The 22842-nt window shown below is 37.8% G+C and overlaps 3 protein-coding genes, 1 long non-coding RNA gene and 1 pseudogene across 6 annotated transcripts; 2 read left to right on the top strand and 3 right to left on the bottom strand.

The window, feature by feature from the left end:
- Positions 1-21: 21 nt before the first annotated feature.
- Positions 22-1035, bottom strand: LOC119979902 (ribonuclease MC-like). Its single transcript, XM_038822524.1, has 3 exons — positions 736-1035; positions 410-620; positions 22-251 (listed from the first exon to the last, which is right to left on the bottom strand). Exons 1-3 carry the CDS (start codon positions 1033-1035, stop codon positions 22-24), a joined length of 741 nt encoding a protein of 246 aa, XP_038678452.1.
- Positions 1036-2769: 1734 nt separating this feature from the next.
- LOC120016872 lies at positions 2770-9777 on the bottom strand. Of its 3 annotated transcripts, none has more exons than XM_038869831.1 (5): positions 9254-9777; positions 8594-8815; positions 6600-6867; positions 5632-6445; positions 2770-5034 (listed from the first exon to the last, which is right to left on the bottom strand). In XM_038869831.1, exons 3-5 carry the CDS (start codon positions 6831-6833, stop codon positions 3044-3046), a joined length of 3039 nt encoding a protein of 1012 aa, XP_038725759.1. In that variant the 5' UTR covers positions 6834-6867; positions 8594-8815; positions 9254-9777; the 3' UTR covers positions 2770-3043. The 3 variants fall into 3 exon arrangements, with proteins under 3 accessions (XP_038725759.1, XP_038725760.1, XP_038725758.1); XM_038869832.1 differs by having other exon boundaries at positions 8594-8726; XM_038869830.1 differs by having other exon boundaries at positions 8594-8723.
- Positions 9778-11271: 1494 nt separating this feature from the next.
- Positions 11272-12720, bottom strand: LOC120017145 (UPF0301 protein BDI_1431). The gene is made up of 2 exons (XM_038870257.1): positions 12256-12720; positions 11272-12177 (listed from the first exon to the last, which is right to left on the bottom strand). The coding sequence occupies exons 1-2, from the start codon at positions 12398-12400 to the stop codon at positions 11408-11410; spliced, it is 915 nt and encodes a 304-aa protein (XP_038726185.1). The 5' UTR covers positions 12401-12720; the 3' UTR covers positions 11272-11407.
- A 1794-nt stretch (positions 12721-14514) lies between these two features.
- LOC120016251 lies at positions 14515-15562 on the top strand. Its single transcript, XR_005471936.1, has 3 exons — positions 14515-14836; positions 15051-15150; positions 15249-15562. It is a non-coding gene; the product is annotated as an uncharacterized LOC120016251 (long non-coding RNA).
- Positions 15563-15572: 10 nt separating this feature from the next.
- LOC120016250 lies at positions 15573-19535 on the top strand (annotated as a pseudogene).
- The last annotated feature ends 3307 nt before the right edge of the window (positions 19536-22842 follow it).

Raw genomic sequence — 22842 nt, 5'->3', positions numbered from 1 at the left:
AACAAGACAAGACGGATCAAACTAGTTTGCAGAAGGAAACTGTATGAATTCATTTTCTGGACAGCCAGAAAATTCACGATTACAGTCTAAAGGATCACCCCATTTCTCTATGCATACACGAATCTCACTGAGTTGTAAAGCATCTTGACGACTTACGCTGCATCTGATTTCAACTCGAGCTCCAAAGAAATCACGCAGGACCCTAGAAATTTCAATTCTAGTGTAGTATTCATTGTTTGAATAAATTTTCCCTGAGAAAATATTCATATATTTTTTAAGACTCAACAATGTATTTCGAATTCTATATTATATTTTAAAGAATTTAAAAGCAAATAGGGAGACGGGACTCGGGAGAGAGGTTTGGCTCAATCAACTTGTAGAGGCATTATCCGTTTTGAAATAACTTCACCTCTTTTGAGAATCGTTAGGAGATTGTTGTGTTTTATGAAATTTAATGCCGTCTTGAAGTATCTTATAGGATACTGGGGATATTGAGAACACATTCCATGGCCTTCCCATTGTAGTTTCCAAAATTCTTCACTTGCTGTAATATTGTCATATGATGGAAGGCTGGGCCAATATCTAACCATGTCATTTAATATTGGACTTAACAGTTGCCTCTGTATTGTTACAAAAACAACACACAAGTTATGCAGAAAGAAATCTATTTATATTTTGATCGATCTTACGAAACCAACGAGAGATATATATATATATATATATATATACACTTACAGTAATGTTAGCTGATGGTACTGGTTCGAACTTAGTACAACCACTTCGATTGTATGAAGGGACTCTAGTATCTGCAAAATACATCGGCCAGAGACCATGAATAGTAAAATTTCTGAGGAATGGTCCTTGGCAATTGCCTGCATGATCAGTATTACAGTATGATCTTGGCCACCGTAAGCTAATTTTGTAGTATTGGAACACCCCAGAATTTCTTGATTCTGCTTCTACATCCAATGCTGAAACTATAAATATGCAGATTGCAACAATCATCATATTACTCTTGGAAAATTGGATAGCCATTTCTGAATATATTCACACAACCTACTCATTCAAGGATTTTATAGCAGCAGGGAAATCATGCAATTGTAAGTTTTTTTTTTTTTTTCCCCTTTTCTTGTAATTAACGTCGAAATTCACGGTGAAAACAAGGTTTTTTTTTTTATTTTATTACATGGGAAGGGGAGGGGAAGGCTCGAACTTGAAATCTCTATCAAATATCACATACATGAATGTCATTCGAGGTACTCATAGTTGTCAACGGTGTAAACAAGGCTATTTCCTTCTTGTTGGGCATTTTTCTTAAACCATTTCTCAAAAATCCACACTAACTAATGCATTTTTGTGTGCATTATTATTATTATTATTATTATTATGAAGAAAATATGTTATTGTCTTTAACGGCTCTATTTAATATAATTAGTTGTTTTCTTAGAGACTGAGAGTAGTTTTGAGAGCACCTTTAAAATACCGAAAATAATTTAATCAAAATGTGTTATTGTTCAGTTGCCTAATGGGTATGCTGCTGGCTCAGTTGCGTCGGGCCAAAATGGGTCATGTAGGGCTGAAGTCCCAAAATAATTGTAAAAAAATGCTTACAATGTTGTATTATTAAAATAAAATAATAAAACTCATGCTGGACGTTTCTTTTTGGGCTTATATGTAAATGCCCGTTTGGCACAGCTTCTTCTGGAAGGGCAATCAAATCTACTATTGCTCTTATATTCCAAACAATACAATCAAATTAAGGTGGGAATTTTTTATTTTTATTTTATTTTTTTAAAAGTGAATTTTTTTTAAAATATGGAGATAAATTTGGATGAGGATTTGGTTGATGAAACCAAAGCCGATTTAATGCTGAAATGAGAATTCCATTTTCCACTAAGGATATTGTCGGAGCAACTCGAGTTAATGAACAAACTAACTAGTGTTTGTTCACGAATTCTTTATCTGGAACTTTGTGTTTGGACTTTAATTAGTTTGGAATTTGGTGTTTGGACCTTTTGTTTATCATGGGATTTGTATTTGGTATTTGAAAGTTGGAACTGTTTATGTTTGTGACCTACCAATGTATGGAAGGTTATGTGAACTTATTATTATTTTTTTTAATAAAATAATATTGTGTATATAATATTATGAATCTTTTTAATTATCAAATAATTTTAATTTAATAAAAATATATATAAAAAATTCAGTAAAATAACAACTACAATTATTTATACGTTCTTGTTTGTTTGTTTGTGTAGATTTTATTCTATTTTTTGAAATAAACTTAAGTAGATTTTTTCACAGCTTATAAGCTAACATCAACTATAAGCTTCACCAAACACTTTACAACTTATTTTTCACAGTTTAAAGCCATGTTGGCCTTGTTTGGTGGAACTTTTGGACAAAATGATACCGACGTTACCTCCCCTCAAATTTTATGCTCCATTTTGGAGCTTTTTCAGAGTGTTACTCCTTCTTTTTTTCTTTTTTTTTTTCCACATAGGTCCCACATGTAAAAAATAGACTTTTTTCTTTTATTTTATTGAAAAAACATTGTGTGACCCACCTATAAACTATAAAATATACTTATAAATTAATAATTATGCTTCTAAATTAATAATTATAATAATTAATACAAATAAATTTTTTACCTTAACCTAAAAGTTTCATCAAACATCTCTCACACCTTTTTTCATACCTCTAAACTCAACTCTTTTTTTTCCACAATTTATCCGTTAACGTTAAACTTAAAAATCAACAAAACCGCTCTAACAAAAGCCATACTATTTCATTATGCAACAATGAGTTCTACAAAGCAAGTAAATACAGAATTCTATCTATCAACTGAAACACAGCTTAGGCAAGCATGCTCAGAATTCTAACACAAGGACCTCTCAACACTCTTTTTGTTTGTATCACAGTCAGGCTATAAACTCAGTTTGAAGGATCCATGGAGGTTACTAAAACAAAGCATGTACAGCATCAATCTCCTAACTAGGAAAACTTTGATGGCATATTCAACTTCAATAAATAATATAGGCTTCTACTTATTTGAAGGATTGTTACTATCTGGGCATCTCTGCCGGGGCAGACGTCTGGTCCTCTTTCCCCATCCTGCAAGGCTTATCACCTCGAGTCCCGGTTCTCTGCATTTAGGTTGCTGGTTCTCGGATGGGCAAGCTGCAGTGGCAGTTCGAGAGTTGGTGGCTCCTCCTCTACGTCTCCTTCCTCTTCCCGAGGTACTCTTGGCAGTGTTTCTCTGCGACAAACTTGACTGCCAAGTACCACCAGCCGCTCTGACCATCCCTTCTATGATCTGAAGATCGTCATTCACCTCGTTCCTTGAAAGAATGGAGAGGCTAGGAAGAACTTCTCGTTGAAAGTCCTTCCGCTGTCTTCCTCTCCTTGCTTGACCTCTACGAGGTCGTCTTGGTAATGGTTTTTCTTCATGTTCTGAGTTCTCCAGCACCTGAGGCTTGTAAGTGCATTCTTCTACTTTAGTTTCAGTCAAATTTAGCGTCATGAACTCAAAATGATCGAGCCCGTTAGGTACTGAATCTTCCTCGGAGACAACATCCTTAAAAAATGAAATGGATACCTCATCCTCAATATCACACTTATACGAAGTAATGATCTCGGCAAACCATTGAAGGGAGTCGCTCAGTGAGGCTTCAAGTTGGTCACAGATGGAGTTGCCTTGATAAGGCATTTCTGATGATGAAATGGCAACTAGCGAATCAGCTGCAATTTTAACAAGTCCTTCAAGGGGCTCCATAGACTCATCTCCAGATGAATTGAAAGTTTCCTCAAGTCTGCTTTCAATAGACTCAAGTTCATGATCAACACAAGCTTTGTTTCCCATGATTATTGGTGACTCCATCTCTCTCTCATCTGCAATCTTTACATTGGCTCCTAAACAAGAGGGCGTCAGTTGACCCTCGTCTTCACTCGCACACAAATTTAAATCAATATGATGCTTTAGACCAGCACTGCGGTTAACCGGTTCCTTCTCTACCATCGGACCTTCAACTTTTGGTCTTCCTTCAGATTTGGATGACTCTGGATCACGATTTAGATCAGTATCAAGCAACCCAACTTTGATAGAGTTAGAACCATCCGTTGCTGAAGCAACAAAACTGGACTTTGAGGGGGAGTTATTAGAGAACAAATCCTGTGACATATTCTTTTGGTAAATAGGAAGTCCAAGAATCTTCCTACTGCTTGAGTCACCAACTTCATATCTCATATGATTAGCATCATGGGTGTGTGTTGCTGAAAGGGCATCTTGCACAGAACTTCGAGAGGGATCCTTCCTCATTTCAGTTTTGTTGATAGACTGCTGAGAAAGGTCTTGCAAGAAATCCAAATTCATCTGATAAACATTTGGTGGCACTGCACTTGCAGACATAGCCTCTGCAGACTTTGCATCCATGATTGACCCTAAAACTTCCGAGTTATTTTTCGGGCGACATTCAGAAGCAGAATTGCTGTCACTTATGCCACATGCATTGTTGAAACCAACCAAAGGGTGACAAGTACGTGCTTTCTTTGAATCCCAATGAGAACCAATGCAGTGGTCATTCTGGTAGGAAACTTCAGACCTAAACTCTGGAACAGATCCTGAACTGCTATCCACAAGAAAATTTTCCCCAACAGCTGTAGGACCAGGCATCAATGTTTTTGAACTCTTACTCAACTGTGGCAAGGCATGTGAGTATGGGTTTCCTTGGGCTGTTATCAAATTCCAGTTATAACTAGCTGGAAGGTTTTTCCGAGATGAGACTTGAGAGGATTCAGAATTGGTAGCATCAAATTGGACAACCAGAGAAGGGCCAAGCACCTGGGAGGCCACAACAGAGGCATCATTATTTCTGTCAGAGATGTCTACTCCAAAAAGTTTCCTCTTTCTGTGTGGTTCTGTCCTATTTTGCTCAGAGAAAGGGAATTTCAAATGTTCATGAACTTTATGCTGTTCATCTTGCGATAATGTTGATGAGTTTCCCAGACAGAAACTTCTATTGCTTCTACTTTGGCCTGTGAATGAAATTATAAAACCATTAGTTTAAGTCTAAGCATTAGCTATATTAATGATGCTTTAACCCGCACTAAGTCTTTCAACAAAAATCACATGGTTCACACTACTAAGACAATGTAAAGGTGACAGGAAAAATGAACAAGAACAACGTGTAGTCCCTTAAAACAGAAAGACTCACAGTACACACAGAGAGCTTAACATTTATGTTAAATATTTTTCACCCTATAATGAACACATCCATGTAAGAAAGGAATAGTATACGTCTACAGCATAAATACATGGTTGAGCCATATTCCTATATAGTTATGATTATGTTCGGAAAATTATTTTTTCATGCTCTCTGGCATATTTGGAAGCTAAAAGTGTCATTTTCAGCTTTGTTTGTCCAATAGCTCATCCTCAGATTTTTTCTTTCTTCCATCAAAAAATATAAATGTGCCAGATTTGATAACGAAACAGAGAGAAAGTAATCATTTTATTGACAATGCAGATCAAAACTGAGACAAATTTAGCTCATATAAGGAAGAAGAAACTCCAATAAGAGAATTTAGTAAACTTAAAAGAAACTTGACTAAAATAGCAGATGAGGTTATTACCGGCTTCTGAATTATAAGCTGGCCACCCTTTATGTTTGTATTCGGCTTCAGAATGCAGATTGCTACGGCTAGTTATTCTATCCTTTCCGTTACCAGGATCTTGAGGAAACTCATTAGACAAACGTTGGAACCCCGAATATGAACTAATGGATAAATCCTGTCTTCCTTTATACTCTTTGGGGTGTGTGCTAGTGCATAAAATATTAACAGAAGCAAAGCGAGATGCCTCTTCAAGCTGGAAGGATTCATTCAAATTGGTCAGACCATCGGTACTCCTGAGATGAACATTAGAACTAAAAGCATCGCCATCAGAACCGGATAAGAAACCACAACGAATGGGCGAGTTTCCATCTTTCTCACTAGTAATGTCAAAGTTCAAGTTAAAATTGTAGTTTTTAGTCCTTGAAGCACTGGATATTCCTTGACCTACCTCTTCATTGCTGATGATATCATTCGCAGGCAATTCGACGTCAAACGAACTCTTCTGAAGTGTATTATATTTGGGTTGTAAAGATTCACAGTCACCCAACCTTAATCCACTTTTATCAGGACCACAAAACTGCACCGTTGTCCCTTTCAAGGAATCAAAATGAGGTTGCATACCATTTCCATCTGATGCAGATGGCCTATCAAAAGGTAAATTGGGAGTTTGCCACCTATCTCTATCACCTTCAGACAGGAAACCATACGGATACGGCTTAAGACATGACTGATGCGATGATCCTGCTGGTAGAAGAAATTTATCTAGTTCTTTCCTTTTGATTTCATTCATCATGTCTCTCTGTACATTGTAAAGACGATGGAGTTCACGGACCTAGATTCACATCACATACAAACAGGTCCCAATGTTAAAGAACTGTGTTAAGTACTTCAACCTTGACCCTTTTTTATGACAGACAATGGCCTTTGTCATTTAGACTACTTCAAATTTTATGACTCAAAAGAGAAAAACAAAAACAAGTTCATACCTGATGCCTGAAGATATACTCATGCTTCAATATCGTTTGCCTCAGTTGGTCCTTGTAATATCCCACATACTCATCAGTTAATGGCCTAAAAGAGAATGTGCCGCCATACTGATCACTTTTCAAATTTCTGTTTTCATAATTCAGAGCCCAGCCACCACTTCCTGCGCTGTCATTAACATCCCTTAAGTGGTTACACTCTGGCAGATACATCTTAGATTCTACTTCAGTGCCCATTCTCTGATTAACCCAAGAAAATAATCAAACGAACCTGAAAATGTATTTAATTTATTATCAATATCATGATCAACAACAAGAATAGGTTCTCACTTTACTCTATACAGTAAGCAGACAACCAAAAAAAAAAATTCTGGAGAGAAGCCACTACACCAAATGGAAAAGAGTAACTATGCCGTACATCTTCATTCATCTATGATCCAGCATATAATCCAGAAATGATGATAAAGTGACCGCTCAGAATCTTCAAAAGCAATGCTCCTAAAAGCTTTTAAAGTAAAATCAGGATTCTCAATCACAAACTTACATGAAGATAAATTCAGTTTAAAATCTGGTCTCTCAAATTCGGGATAAAGAATTTGTTGATAGAGTCATAGGAGGCAACATTGACAAAAATCAGCCTAAAAGATACTAAAGGTAAAAGGTAAACAACTACCATGCAAATCAGAAAACAGTCTCTAAACTACGCAAGGGTAAGGCTGTGTACACCATGCCCTTCCTTGAAGGCCCAAACATGCCTCATTGCCCAAGCCTTGTGCACTGAGCTCGTTTCATTTAAAATACCTCAAAGATAATATTTGAATAACTTTTCTATGCAGAGACCAAAAGACATTTCAAAGAGCCAAAATATGGACACAAAATTACCACATTCAATATGACAATTAAAATTTCAAATGATAGAATTCCACCTACAACATCTATTTATTTATTTATAAATTATTTTCTGTTGAGATATGCCTTCAACATTCAAATCTTTGCCACTTTGTTTAGCCATATACCTTTTAATTCAACTTACAGCTCTGCAGCTTTGTTTTCAGATTGTTTGTCATCAAGACGAGTTCATGCCTACTTATTGTCTACGTTTTTTACCATGCTAATCAAGATATGTACAAGAATAAGATATGAAAATATAACATGATTCGATGGTTGATGCCCATGGTTCATGGTTAGACGTAAACATACACCTTTGCATGAAAAACATGTGTGATGTTTACAAGGATGCAGAAAATCTTAAGTCATACACCATGTTAATGCTGGTTTCCTAACTTTGACCTAATTGGACATCCATCTGTGACTTAAGATGTAATTTACCTATACACTAATTTACTACTGTCCAAACAAAGAAAGAAACAGCTTGTAAGGCAATGCAGCTTGACATATCAATCAATGTCAACATAATTGCCATATGTTATATGTACATCAAATACATTATTAAATACTCGAATATATTCTGTATTGAAAAATATCTTGTCAAATCCTATAAGCATGAACACAGAAATATGATACTTCACGTCCTGAAGAGGACAACCTTTGGTATTTAAAATTTTAAACAGCAAAAGTTCAGAACTAATCATTTCCAGAAACATACCCCAACTTCGAAGTCAAACCCAAGAAAAGAATTGAGAGCCTCTGAGTTGTCATCTATGCGTAATACATGAAAAAACAAATACAATGGCATAATGGAATTGAAAATCCAGCTAAAATAACCCATTGGTCTACAATTTAGACACCTTCCTCTGATGGCTCTTACGTTTCTCATGTACGAGAGTCCAAACAAAGAAAAGCCTAACTCTTACGTAATGCAGCATGAGATAGCAGTTAAGAACAAAATAATTGCCATGCATGGTATGCACATTAAATATCTTGTCGAATCTTAGAATCGCGATCACAGAAAAAATATATGCCACATTCCGAAGAGGACAACCTTTTTAGTACATAAAACAGCTGCAGTTCAAAAATAAATATTTCCAGCCACATACCCTAACTTCAGAGTTAAATCCAGGATTGTGAGCCTTTGAGTTGTAATCTATGCAGACCCTCTCTTAATGAACTGCTATAGTGAACATTGGATATCTTCCCAGTCCGCAAAACCTTCATAAATTTAATGGTCTGCTGCCAAGTACAGAAGCAATTCAGTGACAAGACCAAACCGTAATACATGTTAGCTAGCAGCCAGCACAGAAAGCCCAGAAGTGAATAATCTGATAACAATAGCAAACATTCATCAAATAGTCCCATAACAATGGCAAACATTCATCAAATACCCATATTTCATATGCGCCTGCACAATGCAAATTGAATTCGTAATCTAAATAAAGATTTATATAACGCAACCAAAAACCCAATAATGGAATCGAAACTTCAGTTATAATAACCCATTTGCCCTGCACCCAACACTGAGCAAAAAAAAAAACCAAAAGGAGAGAAAAAGAAAACCCTTTAACAGAAATCCAAAGGAAGCAGTGATAATAACAATGACCAGCGAATACAAGAAGAGACGCGCACAAAAATTAAAAAAAAGAAACACCAAAACGGGCGGCTAAAGAGGAAAGGAATCAAATATTAGCAGATCACACAATTTAGACACAAAGAATCCAAGAAAAAAAGCTTAAAGAACTGATAACAAATAAAAATTATACCTTTGTATCCTCCACAACCCCCCAATTGCAACAACTCCAGAAGCTCAACTAGCTCAACACACTCTCTCATAAATGACCACAAAAAACCCACAAAGCCAATGACTCAGAACACGATGAAGGAGAAATAGTTAGGTGGGTGTTATCTCTTTAAAGTCATTTGAAGAGCCAGAAAAAGAAACATCAACAGACAAAACAATAAGAAGCAAAATTCAGATCTGCTGGGCCAGAAGAAGAAGATCGCAGAATCCCAGATAATTAGATCTTTTTTTTCTTCTGTGTAGCACAAACAACACAAAAGTCCTCTCCTATAACCCAATGACTACAATAAATTTGTCAACTTGTGGCTTACCCTATTACTATTATATACTTATTAATTCTACTCTATACTTTGCTTCACCTACACCTTTTGTTCAATCATTTCTTTTTCACTTTTTTTCCCCCTTGAGGGAGTTAAAGAAAAGGTCATTTCTTTAATGGGTTTTTTGGGTTGTGAAAGATATGGAAAGGCATTTGTTTTCACAATTTCTAGATTCTCTCCACCTTCCATGGTTTTAGGTTACACATTTTTATATATAGCAAGATACAGACATCTCCATCTGGGTTTACTCCAATCCATCTCCTCACTGGATCTTTTTTGGGAATCTCCAAAGACACGGCGCCACAAAGCGCTTGCGAACCACTCTCTTTTAGTTAGTCCTGGTCAACTCTCCTCACGCGTATGCTTTGACGCGTGGTTGTCATTTGGATAAAAGCCTACACGGGAGATTGATCAGGGGCTTTATGGTAATTTCAATTGGATTTGTTTTCTTGTTTTTGTTTGACTCGTTGATTCTTCCTTAATCAGACTATCCTTTCTTATAGGAAGCCATTGCATTTAATTATATTTATTTGCAATTTTCAAGAGTCAATGAGATTTGATAAGTATTTCCTTAGTCAATTGTTTCTTTGGCAGTCCATTTGTCCATGCATTTCTTATTTTGATAGTATCTATATATAGTAATTAAATACCTAAATCACATTCATTTTGAATTGTATGATCTTCTTCATATAAAATTAATAATAACTAATTTATGGTATATTGTGACAAAAATTGATCATTGACTAATCACATATCGTGGATCAAGTGGCAAAATCCTTTAACCTTGTTGAAGAAGAGTTCGAGTATTATGATTACAGTTTGTCCTCAAAAGGAGATTGGGGGAGGATCAGTGCGTTAGTTCTCTTCTAGATCCCTCAAAAAGCTTATCCATGTATATTATTAAAAAAAACCTAAAGTGGAAAAAGTACGAAGCCCAGTTTTAAATTTTTAATGGTCCCTATGGTGACAAGTATAACCAATTAAAGGGCAATGAAATTGGAATCACCATTCATAAATTAGAACCCATCATTACTTTGAACTTGCAAAAGCTATCTAGAGATTTTGAACATTACAGGCAAAGTTACCCTGAAAAGTTTATGGATCTTATTAGAATGATCAAGCAAATTTATTTGAAAGAGACCAATGACTGAAAAGATGGTGTAGAAAAGGTGCCATTGACATGATTATATATCAAACATAATACTTGTATATACCTCTTCAAGTTTCAACATCATGATGGGGTATATTTGGAGTGGGATCTAGTGGGTTTAAATTTTTGAAATTGATTTCATATGCAAATTAATTGGGATGGGGTCATATGTAATGTACTTTTTATTGAATTAATAATGCAAAAATTGTTGAATGTGTATCAACAATACTTGATTGGTTGGGCCAACTTAATGGCCTCTTTATCACTCTTCCCTAACTTTTGATACTATGATTTTAGAATAGATTGAATTGTGTTTTGTCAAACTTGTGACTTTTGTCAAATCACATGGACTCAGAAGATTTTGAGTTCGATTCCTATTAAAAATAATATATTCGTGGCCATACACTGTGTTTAGGCCCAAATTACCTGTCGTCAAGTGGAAAACTTATGTGTGTACGGGCTTGACAGTTTGAGTTTAGGCCCATATTGAATATCTAAAGGACAAATTTATATGGTATAGTTATGGGTTAAAAAAGGTAATTCCAATACACATTGGTACACTTGCACTTGCACTACAATAAATTTGCATTAAAGGGTCTATTTACAAGCAATTATTTCATTTTCTCCATGGCCCAACAACAAAATCTCACCAAACCTTTTTAGGGCCCATGAGGCAGAGTATCTCATCCCAAAGCCCATTGCTCTCTACACTTCCAAGCCCAAGAACAGTTGGGCTGCAAGCTGCCACAGTCCAATAACCAGCCCTAATTTCCTCTCTCAATTGTTCCTTCTCCCAACCACAGTACCCATCAAAGAACCTGAAATCTCCAACCTCAACTACATTTCTCTTCACCATTTCAGCTGCACAGCCTACACTCTCCCTTGACCCAAAATACACTCCCTCCATCACTTCATCAAAAACTCCACTATTTCCAACCCCATTATCTGCTTTTGGGCTTAGAAGAAACAGGCCTTCCTCTAAAGGCCCACCAAAGAACAAGGGCTTGTCAGAGAAAGTGCCTGATGCATCCAGCACCGTTGACTTCATTTCCTTGATGGACATAAGGGACGGTCGATTGAGGATGATTCCAGTTGGGCCCATGGGCCCAGTTGACAAGAGAAGGATCACCGTCCGTTCGAAAATGTGAACGCCATCGAGCTTTTCAGTGGCGATAAGTAGACAACCCTTTTCGGGCTCATGGATCGTATGGGCCCATTTGTCCCCGAGCGTAAACGGAGCCGGATAGTCCACCACCGCATCCGGATCCACCACTGAAGAAGAAGACAAAGACAAAGACTCTTCACCGCTTGATGCTCGTCCTCCACTAATCAATCTTGCTCTAAATAATCGCCAATCGGCATCAACAACAGGACTCTCATCATCGTTAGACGGCAAATAGGAATCCGAACGAGAACCTGTCGTCAACAATTCACTTAGACATTAAATCAAACACCTTGTAGACACAACTGTGAGCAAGATAAAACGCGACTTACATGTTATAGGAGGGGGGAAGGCGACTCTTCTGCTTTGAAATTGAAGTGGGTTTCTCTTGGAGAAGGCGAAAGTTCTGCTTTTAATAGAAGGAATCAGTTCTGCGGTTTTCGGGAGAGGGTTTGAGGTGAGAAAACAAGCTTCCATGGCCCTTTTTTATTTTTGCTTCCTTCTAACTTGTAGACGTGAATGAAGAAATAAGCTTTTGGGTATTTAAACAGGGATTGAGCATGTCCACAAGGACAAGGGTGATTTCGATGATGTTCCTAGCTATTCTAAAGTATGGGCAGATGGAAATGACTCAATTGACATAAATACACAATTGGAGAACATGTTCTCTGTGTCCACATCACATGTTACACTTGGACCCCTTCTTATTGTGTGGATACCAGATGATTGACACTCTATCCCCTTTTTTGGTGATTTGTGACCGTTGTCTCTTTAGATCAAATTTATTTTTTCAAGCACGGACAATGTTACATCTCTCATTTTGTGATCCCAAAAAACCCCCTCAAATTTATGTTGCATTAAAATACTCTGAATAAAATGTAAAATGCATTTCACATCCAACACTCCAAATTAAATGTAGTCTTTTGGGGTTACTTTTTGAGAATTCCGCTTGACAGTTGGTTGACTTGCTTCCAACAGATATCTAGAGACAAATACACATGGCATATTTTCATTGGTAGCTATGACAAGTATATCCAATATCTTTCTGGATATATATATCCGACTAGCAGAGTCATTAACCCGTCAGCAGTGCTGATATGAGTCTATGCATAACCAGCACAATGAGATATATATATTATTGATAATGCTAATTTGTAGTGCAACAAGCACTACTAGGATTAAAAACAAAAATTAAACTTGGAAACCCCAGAGTATAAAAGCAGGCAGCAGCACCCTGCTTTTGTAGCTAAGAATTGGACTCTCTAATCTCATTTTGATTGCATTGGGATGTGCACTGGAATTCAGGAGCAAGGAAACTGGACTTTGCATTTTCAATTGATGACTCCGCTGAGTCAAGTGCAACCTACAAATCTGCTCCTTGGTATTTAATCTGGGAGATGTCAGCCCCCCCCCCCCTCCCAAACAAATCAAAGCTTTCTCTTGGCGGTTATGCAACGACTTTATCCCAACCTTTGCTAAACTCCGGTCGCGGTCTATTGATGTTGATTCTGGCTGTTTGTTTTGTGGTAATGATATAGAGTATGTGCATCATTTGCTTACTGAGTGTAGATGGGTCAGACAGGCCTTCTATGAAGCTGGATTGTCTCGTTTGCCTAAACTGATTAGGGGTCAATCTATTTTGCATTGGCTAGATACTATAGCTCTCTGCCTGAATAAGAAGATCGTAGCCAAGTTGTTGGTATGTACCTGGCAAGTCTGGACCATGAGGAATCAAGCCCTTCACCAAAACATTATGGGGTGTACGAAGGATGTGGGATGGAGGGCATAGTCGCTGTTAGCTGATTATAAAGTGGCACTCATGGCTGATCCAAATAGGTCAACAGTTCAATGCTTAAGCCCTTCTACTTGGAGCCCCCCCTCAGGTTCATCAGTGAAGATTAACTTTGATGCAGCTATTAAAGACTCCAAGGTGGGGTTGGGTATGATTGCCAGGAACGCAGCTGGTATGCATGTTGCGTCCAGAGCTATTTGTCTAAAAGGTCCTCAAAATCCTATGTTTGTAGAGTGTTTGGCTGCGAGGGAAGCAACCTTGTTTGCTAAAGATCTCCGGTTTGACTCCATCATTCTGGAACGTGACGCGTTACTGGTCATAGCAGGGCTGAATAGTGATGATAATTTTCTTTCAGAGACAGGCCTTTGTATTAAAAGTACTAAGGATTTGTTTTCCCTTTTCTCATATGTAGACCGTTGTTGTCATGTTAAGCGTGGAGCTAACAAAGCTGCTGATGTGCTGGCTCATCAGGCTTTGTTGTGCTCAAAGAGTAGGCAATGGTTTGATGTAAATCCAGGTTATCTGGATGCTGTAATTGCTGCGGATCGCAGTTCCGTTTCTTCTTATTGAAGCAGTATTTTTTTCTGAAAAAAAAAAAAATTGTGTTGGGTCCTGCAAACAATGTATGGGCCGAAACCTTCTTGTAGCCCATGGTTGGTGGGTTAATGGATGTGGGCTTTGGTTCCTGTTTTTAGGGTCTGTAAATTGTGGGCTTTCAATGTAACCGCTGCATGTCACAAAAAATACAAAAAGAAATAAAACAAAATCAGTTTTGAAATCAAACAAATAAGACAAAAATATCAAGGAACAAACGACGAGGAGCACGCTATCCCAGAGGTTCAAACGCTGAAACTTTGTGCGAACGTTGAACATCGTCCCTGTTAATGGATTACAAATACCACAATCTCTGCTAGAGAGAAGGAAAAATAGTGATTGGCGAGACAGAGAGAAAGAAAGTATCACCATCACCGCCTACTCATTCTGTGTCTGCGATATGGACTCAGGTAAATGTGAGGCAATCGGGGATATTGACAAGGACGAGGACGACGATGAAGATGCGGATTGCATGTTCTGTTGTGATTCGATCGTATTGGATTGGTTATTTACCAAAAAAAAACTTGGTAATGAAGATGACTCCTGCTTCTGTAGGTTTGATTTGATTGGGGACTCTTTGTCTGTAACTCTGTGTTTTAATCAGATACTAGGGTTTATGCGATGAGATAGTTTCCTTTGTTTTTGCTGATTGATTGCTCTTGATTTGTTTATGTGATGATGACGAGATTTTTAGATTTTGCGATGATGTTCTGGATGCTAAATTAGTTTTTTCAATCGCAGGAACTTTCTAGACGAATTCATTAGGAAAGTTTGCGACAGAGGCAAAATTTCACTCCTCCCCTGATGCATACAAGGAAGCCATGCATCGTCACACAGCTAGGTCATTATTCTTGGCTGCATTCCTGCTGCTTTTAATATCTTGATCCTTCTTTTCTACTCTCAAACTCATTCCTGTTTGTTGTCGTATGCGTATTGCAGGACAAGGATCAATTGATGGCAATGCTAACCTACCCGATAGTTGAAAATCTGTTAGAAGGAGAGGGGAGACTAAAGCAAAAACTTTCGGCCTGGAGGTGGCTATGAAATCTGAAGAACCTGAAGTGAAGGCCAACTATCATGGCAGATCTTTACGGCAATTGGTTCATGCCATTCACCAGGGAAGTGCAGGTTGATTATCTACTGAGAAGGTTGTGACTGAATTATCTGTGGCATCGCCAGGGGTTTCCTCATGTTGATTCATCTATTCTGACCCATTATTTGAGTCATAATTCACCTAGCTAGGACCCATATTGGTTCTAGTGTTCTACCAGTTGTGTTTCGCAATTGGTGCACTGTGGGATGCATTCATCCACTCCTTGGAACAATACTGGTGCTGCATTTTTTACAAGGATCTTAACTCTTCAGACATTACTTGGAACAAATTTTTGAAAGGAAATTAAATTCATTATTGGGGGGTTTATCTGTTGTGATTGTTTTGAGTAGGCAGTGTTTTGGGTTTGAACTTTCAACTCCTCAAGAGTGTTCCCAAGAAATACTTGTATTCAACGGTGATTTCTTGTGTGAAATCATGGTGGTAAAACATATTCCAGATTGTCCACTACAATCAATTTAAAATCTTAGATGGTAAATCAGTTTTTCTACTTTATTTACTAAAATGGTGGTTAACATAACATGTATAGAAAGATAGATCATTTTTCAATTTCATCATTGAATGTTGCAACTTTCAAATCAATAATTAAGAATTTGACACCCGAGTTGCAGATTGAAATGATAAAAATGATGTGGTGCTCAGGTTTCAAATTCCCCTCCATTTCATAAAAAAACTAAGAGTTTGAAATTTGTTCTAAAAACCCTAAAAAACTCATTGATGTATTTGTACTTTAAACCCTAAATTCATATATTTATCAATGTTGATATGCTAATATTTTTTTATTAGAAAAATTAATTTTAATTTGAAGGAAGAACAAAAAAAATCTCTCTATGTTTCTTTTGAGTTCTGAGACAGATAAGGGAGCCTGGAAGCTACTCACTCGCACAGTCGCAGTTCAAGCCTTCTCAATGGCCTCCTTGCAGCTTTCTTTCACTTCCTTCATTACCCAAACCACCCAGAACTTCAAACCAAAACCCTTTTTCTATCTCAATAATTGCATCTCGGAGCCCCGTGACCCAACCCGTGTGCTCACTGTCTTCCTCCACAGCAACGGCAACCCTAGATGACCTGGAACCCATGAGCATCGACAACTTTCGCCGCTTCTTCGACCTCAATATGGGCAAGTGGACGGGCTCTTTCCTTGTAAGGCTTCGAAACTAATAAACTCGAGTAGTTATGTCTTAATTGAATCGAAATTTTCTACATTTCTGGTTTATTTGGGGATTGTTTACATTTGAAATGGGGAATCAAGTGCTGATGGAGATTTTTGTGATTGAATTGGGCAGCAATTCGATGGTCGTGGGAATTTGATGCAAAAGGTGAGTACGAAGCTTGCCGTGAGCTCTTATGGAGAAGATGAACTGATGAGTCTTATTCAAACGTAAGCTTCATTTCTCAAGGAATATACGAGAACATATTGAATCTTTATCTTAGTAGATAGAAAAGGAAGCATAATTTGCTGGAAGCTTAGCCTATGGCTTTTGCAACTAAAAGCAGGGACACAATAGAAAATTTCCAACGGTAGGAATTTATGCATATTTTTATGATGTTTGCCATGTAACATTTTGAAAACAGGCACAGGATAAACATTTTTTTTACCAGAAAGATATGAATTCCCTTGTCGATAACCGTTCAGTGTGATACATACTTGAGGAGGGTCTTTCCAAGAACCATTGAGTATACTTTAAAAAAAAAAAAAAACAGAACCATTGTGGATAATTTTTGAATTTTAAACACTATCAAAGTTCTACGTAAGCATAATCACTGCAATAGTTTAGTTTTAGCCTTCTTCTACACCATAATCTATTGTTTTTTTGTAGGCTATATATAAAACAACCTCCATCAAGCGCATCGATGCCTGGATATGAGGAGGAGACTGAATGGGCAGAGTACAAAATCAAGGAAACTAACATGTTCACTGTGGACAAATATCAACAGGTTAGTTCTTCTAACTGTTTGGACTTTTGAATAACCCTGAAATTGCAATCTTCTTTTCTGTTGTAAGACGACCTTGTTACTTTGGTCTTTGTGATTATTCTTCTCTATTAAGTTTCCATTGGGATTAGTCTTCATATTGGCTTTTTCCCCAGTGAGAGGGCTTTTTCTCTAAGGTATCAGACAGCTGGCATGTTAGAAACTGTGTTAAGGCAGGGGATACTTGGTGAAGACGACACTGAAGAAGAATCGCCCAAGTGAGTGCTTTTACCTCCATATACATTCTCATCCCTTTTACGTTTTAAGTGGTAATCCATACACGACATAATTGTAATACTAGCATGGTAGCTTAGTTGCTTCCCACTAGTGAGTAGAACTGTCGCTGCATTTGGATATTGCTTCAAAAGTGCATTCTGTTGTCAATTGATGTTGTGTACCTTGGTACATATCTTGGTCACATGAGCCGACGGTTTTATTGAAGATTGGTTTACAGTGCCGTAGTGCTTAGTGCACAATACTGCTGTGGCTGATGTCACTAGGCTTCGACCTTGACAACTAGCTTATTGGATGAAGTTACTCCTATGTTTATAAATCCATGAGCCATAAGTACAAGCCTAGCGTGGATCAACATCTGTCATGTCATACCCGTGTGACAGTGACTCCCATGGGAGGGATGTGGGAGTCCCATTGGCAATGCCCCCTATCCTCATATGGTGGTATGCTTCACCTGCTCTAGTATTAAATTTCACCAAGCTGGGATTCAACCTAAAGGTTCTACTGGTGGAATTCTCGTTTGTTTTTAATCTAAATGATTAATGTAGTAGTTGGAGGCTGGGTCTGATGGGTATAGGTGCAGTTGTAGGTTGTTTCCTTGTGAGCTAATAGTTAGGGTGCAAAGAACAGGTAAAGCCACATCGCAAAGGGAACAGTGTCGTCTACATTTGATCTTTCCATTAACTCAACCTTGTAAAAATCTTTTGCGTTGACTGTACTTTTTAACACTCGACTAGTCTTTCTCATGACTTCAATGTGCCATATATGCCAGCACCGGTTTCCAGTATTGATGTTTACATATCAATGCTTGTTGTACAATGACGCAGAAACCTTAAGATTCCCTCTCGTCAACCGTCCATTGTATGTGAGAATTGCCTGTATTCAAAGGAGAAAGATAGGCGAGTGAGAGCCTTTCACATCATGGACCCAAAAGGTGTTCTGGAAATGCTTCTCAGCTTTCTCGAAGATATAGGTGATGGTGTTCTTCTCCATCCTTCGCTCGACTCTCCAATGGTTAGTTCTGTGACCCTTTTTCCTGATGTGTGGATGTCAAGGAAAATTAATTTTGACATGATTACCTGATTGCTTGGATTGATGGTACAAAATTAATACCCCGGTTATAGGAGAGCATTGAAAGGATCATACCATTTCTTGGTAACTGGAAAGGTCATTCTATAACTAAGCGCAGTGGAGTTTATGGAGCAACAGTTGATGAAACTGATACAGTGGCTTTACTTGAAATGGACGATAGGGGTCAGCTCATCCAGGTATGCATCATTGGGCTGCTATAACCTCAACCAAAGAAATCGGATATATTTGGTTCTGTTACCTTCAATATTTCCTAGGAGATTACTAATAGATGTATAGTTAACTGCTGTTAAGCTTTCTTGCTTATGTTTGGTTCTTTATGGTCAAAATCTGGAACCTATTATATTTCCCTTACGATTTTGAAAATAACAATCAGGATATCAATTCCACATCTGGTGGTCGCGACGTCACCACAAATGTGCATTGGACTGGCAATCTCTCAGACAACTTGGTAACGTTTGACGGAGGATACCAGATGACGTTATTGCCCGGTGGCATGTACATGGGATGTCCTCGTGACATTGCAAAGAACGTTGCGGAATCCAAGTCATTCCATTTGGAATTCTGTTGGGTTGAGTCACCTGGCAAGAGGCAGAGACTTGTTAGAAGGCCTAGCTGTGTCATCAACTTATTTTTCTGAGGTCAAATTGTGAGTTCCTTCGTCATTGCAGTATACATATGCACCCTCTTAAACTGAAAATAGAATCAATTTTCCCCTAAGATTGGTGCATGAAGGACTGTTATCATATATATTCCCCAAAGAACAAGGAAGATTAATTATGCAATCTCACTTTTCTTTCTTTGGTGGATGTGACATGGCTGCATTGCAGGGTCAAGCAAGCAATCCCATCTAACAGGAAACAGTTATAATCTATGTGACATCAGATTTTTAGTGTCTCAAGTTGCTTTGAGCTGCCATTGAGTGGACATTTTGACCCAACTTGATCCGTTGGAGTCACGTCTGCTGTCACACAACCCTTGTGCTTCCCTCAACAACTACCCAATCTCAGCTCAGCCAGCTTTAAACTCGAGCCGGGGATCCAACCCACTCTACGATGGAGATGGGTAAGATCGAGCCGAAGTCTGTGCGGGAAGAATGAGATCGAAGTTCACAAAGCCTCACATGAAAATTTAGTCGCGGATCCAACACGCTCTACGTTGAAAATGGGTAAGATCGAGTCGAAGTCTGTGTGGGAAGAATGAGAGTGAAGTCCACAAAGCCGCACATGAAAATTTGGCCCATGCAAAGAAATAATGTTGAAATTGTTGTGCAGCCTCAACTTTTGCAAGTAATCAACAATTACACAGTGTTCTACATCTTAACTTCAACATATTGTCGCTGAAGTTATAATTGCTAGGGTTGAAGTTATAAATTGATAAGGTTTAGAGCATGATATGCCTATCCATGTACTTTTCAAGAATGACAAAACAAGAAGGAAACACGTCTCTGCAGCTAATACCATTAATCAAAGGCCAAGTTTGCTTCTATTATTGAAAATCATCATAGTTTCTTATATGTATATATGATATATGCTCAGAAAGTCAGACCAAATTTCTTAAAAAGAAAAAAAAAACACTAAGTAGGATTAAATTAAAATTATGACGATAAGTGGGCTCCATGATTACAACTTATGGCCCAATCAAGGCAATACTTTGTTGGGTCCATTGGATTTGGAGAAAAAAGCCCATAAAAACGTGCTTCACTTCCCTTCTTTTTGAGTTTTAGAAGTAGTTTTAATTCACTTGCACGGCACCATCATTGTCCATGGATCAATCCTGTGTCAAGTATGAAGTATGGTTAACGTTGTAAATCCACACCCTCATACACACCAACAATATTGTTCGTTTTGGGTTGTCCGGTTCCTGTGGATACATCTGACCCGCACAGCATTGTTTCTCCTTAGGCCCAAACAAATGGGCTAGGCCCAACTCACTCAAGTCTATGAAAAAACATTGTTAGTGGTTAAGGGTGAGTTTGACCTTATAAATAAGACATTAGCGCCCACATCTTTCGATGTGGGACTTTAACAGTTAGAGCCAAGTAAGTGGTGTTTTACCCACACCAACACTTGATATAAGGATTTGGTAACTTCAAACTCGATGCATTTATAAATCAATCAAGTAAAGGCTGCCTAGTTTAGAGGGAGCCGTTTCTTGTTTCTTAAACTATTTTGGGTTTGTTAACTTGGCAAGTGGAGACTTATTAAACACTAATGGTGTGTTTGGCACACCATTTTGAGTAGCATATAGGCTATTAAGTAGCTTATATGCTACTCAACAACCAAACAACCATTTCAACACTACCATTTCAGGTACAATTTTAGTAGCATTTTAGGATGATTTCAAAATTGTGCTTCAAAGGAGCTTTTTACAACAATTCAACATTTCTTGACCAACATGTCCTCCATTTATTATTGAATTACCTAATATACCCCCTCTTTTGTTTATGTTTGTGATTGAAAAATATATTATAAGTAAAAAATATATGAAACTGTTAATTATAATTATTAATTAGTTTAAATGATTCATCATTTCATCTCAATTTTCTAAATTATTTATTATTTACTTCAATATTTATTTACATATCTTACAACTTAAATACATAACACCCCTGTAGGTAATTTGTCACTACAATTTCAACAGTTATTCTACTACCATAATTGCAACCAAACACTACCAGCATTTCAGACACCATATAATCTACCATCATATATACTACCACAATATATGCTATCATATATGTTACTTCCAAAATTATTCACCAAACGGACCAGACAAGGTATACGTATGTCGTTTTAGGTTAGAGTATATCCCTGCTTTGATAATGTTGGGCGAAAATTGTTATGAACCAAAACGATTTGTGAGCCATCAAGCAAATACAAGGATTGAGAATCACATGAGGTACGTGATTTGTTGGCGTTTTGCGAAAAAGGGGGGGATCATCAACTTAGTGATGGCAAAGTGAACTCTAATCTGGCCAAGAAGGGGGAGTTATCATCATCGTGAACTCTTATTGCGTAAGGAGAGCGTAGGGAGAGGGAATTTCCCTACCGTTTGAAAAATATCATCGATTCAACAATATAGATTTTATTAGCGAAAACGACATCATTTGCTGCCATTTTTTGGAGTGTTTGACTACAGAGCGTTTCCCAACATTTCCCGTTAGCGATACTACTGAACAAACGCTCTACCAAACACTCATAAAAATAAAATTGGTGCCATTATAGTCAACTAGCGAAGATATGCATTGTATGGGTCAAAAACCGTTGATCCGAAATATTTGAACATATGTTGAAGTGCCCAGCGAAGACCCTGGTTACATCGGCCCAAATATACATCCTAAGCCTTCTCTAGCCCAAGTCCAAGCAAAACCCAAGGCCCACGTCTAGATTGGGTGTAAGAATAGGCACCTCAAGACCCAAAGCCCACGACACCAGATAAGTATTAGATTGAGCCACAAGCCCAATCACGGCCCAACGAAGAAGCCTGTCCGTACGGTCATCATGTGTTGACCACGTAATTTGGAACAGTATAAATAGAGAAGGACTCCTCCTCATTTACTCTTTCAACTACTTGGTATCTCTCTCTAAAAGCCATTCATTTCTCTCATTTAAATATCTCCCATCGTTGAGTGTCTTGATCGTCGGAGCTTGTTCGACTGACATCACACCGGTGTCCAAGTTTGACGGTCAACCTTCCTTTGATCTTGCAAGGTTGTCATAGGCCTCGATCGACGATAAAAAATTGATTGTAGATTTTAACATCTACAAGCATTCTTAGAGACATGTTAACAAAAAGAACCGAACTAGGGTTATTGAAGAATCTTGATTCTATCCGATTTGACGAGTTATCTAATGAACCCATTATACAAACATAATCACAGGTCATAGGGTCGCGCTTGTATGCGGTGTGTGTATTTCTAAATTAGGATCTGTTTGTCAGTTTGGGAATTGGGAGGAGTATATTTGTGAGTGCGTGTGATTTAGGTATCTTCTCTTGAATGGACACTAATTTGTCAAAAAAGGGGCATTTTTTCATTTTGTCGGTGATGAACAGTAAAAGACGGTATGGATTTTCTGTCCTAAAAGCTGGAAAAAGCCACTAATGCCGGTCAATTATGGTTAA

Source organism: Tripterygium wilfordii, chromosome 15, assembly GCF_013401445.1.
Source record: "Tripterygium wilfordii isolate XIE 37 chromosome 15, ASM1340144v1, whole genome shotgun sequence".
NCBI lineage: Eukaryota > Viridiplantae > Streptophyta > Magnoliopsida > Celastrales > Celastraceae > Tripterygium > Tripterygium wilfordii.
Note: the sequence above shows the minus strand (reverse complement) of the source record. Positions and strands in the feature narration are given on the sequence as shown.

Coding starts and splice junctions, on each gene's coding strand:
- LOC120016872 (XM_038869831.1), bottom strand. CDS start 6,833: ATGGGCACTGAAGTAGAATCTAAGATGTATCTGCCAGAGTGTAACCAC. Junction 6,446..6,599: donor AGTATATCTTCAGGCATCAG/GTATGAACTTGT, acceptor ATGTGAATCTAG/GTCCGTGAACTCCATCGTCT. Junction 5,035..5,631: donor AGCTTATAATTCAGAAGCCG/GTAATAACCTCA, acceptor TTTCATTCACAG/GCCAAAGTAGAAGCAATAGA.
- LOC120017145 (XM_038870257.1), bottom strand. CDS start 12,400: ATGGAAGCTTGTTTTCTCACCTCAAACCCTCTCCCGAAAACCGCAGAA. Junction 12,178..12,255: donor CTTCCCCCCTCCTATAACAT/GTAAGTCGCGTT, acceptor TGTTGACGACAG/GTTCTCGTTCGGATTCCTAT.
- LOC119979902 (XM_038822524.1), bottom strand. CDS start 1,035: ATGGCTATCCAATTTTCCAAGAGTAATATGATGATTGTTGCAATCTGC. Junction 621..735: donor TACCATCAGCTAACATTACT/GTAAGTGTATAT, acceptor GTAACAATACAG/AGGCAACTGTTAAGTCCAAT. Junction 252..409: donor CCTAACGATTCTCAAAAGAG/GTGAAGTTATTT, acceptor ATATTTTCTCAG/GGAAAATTTATTCAAACAAT.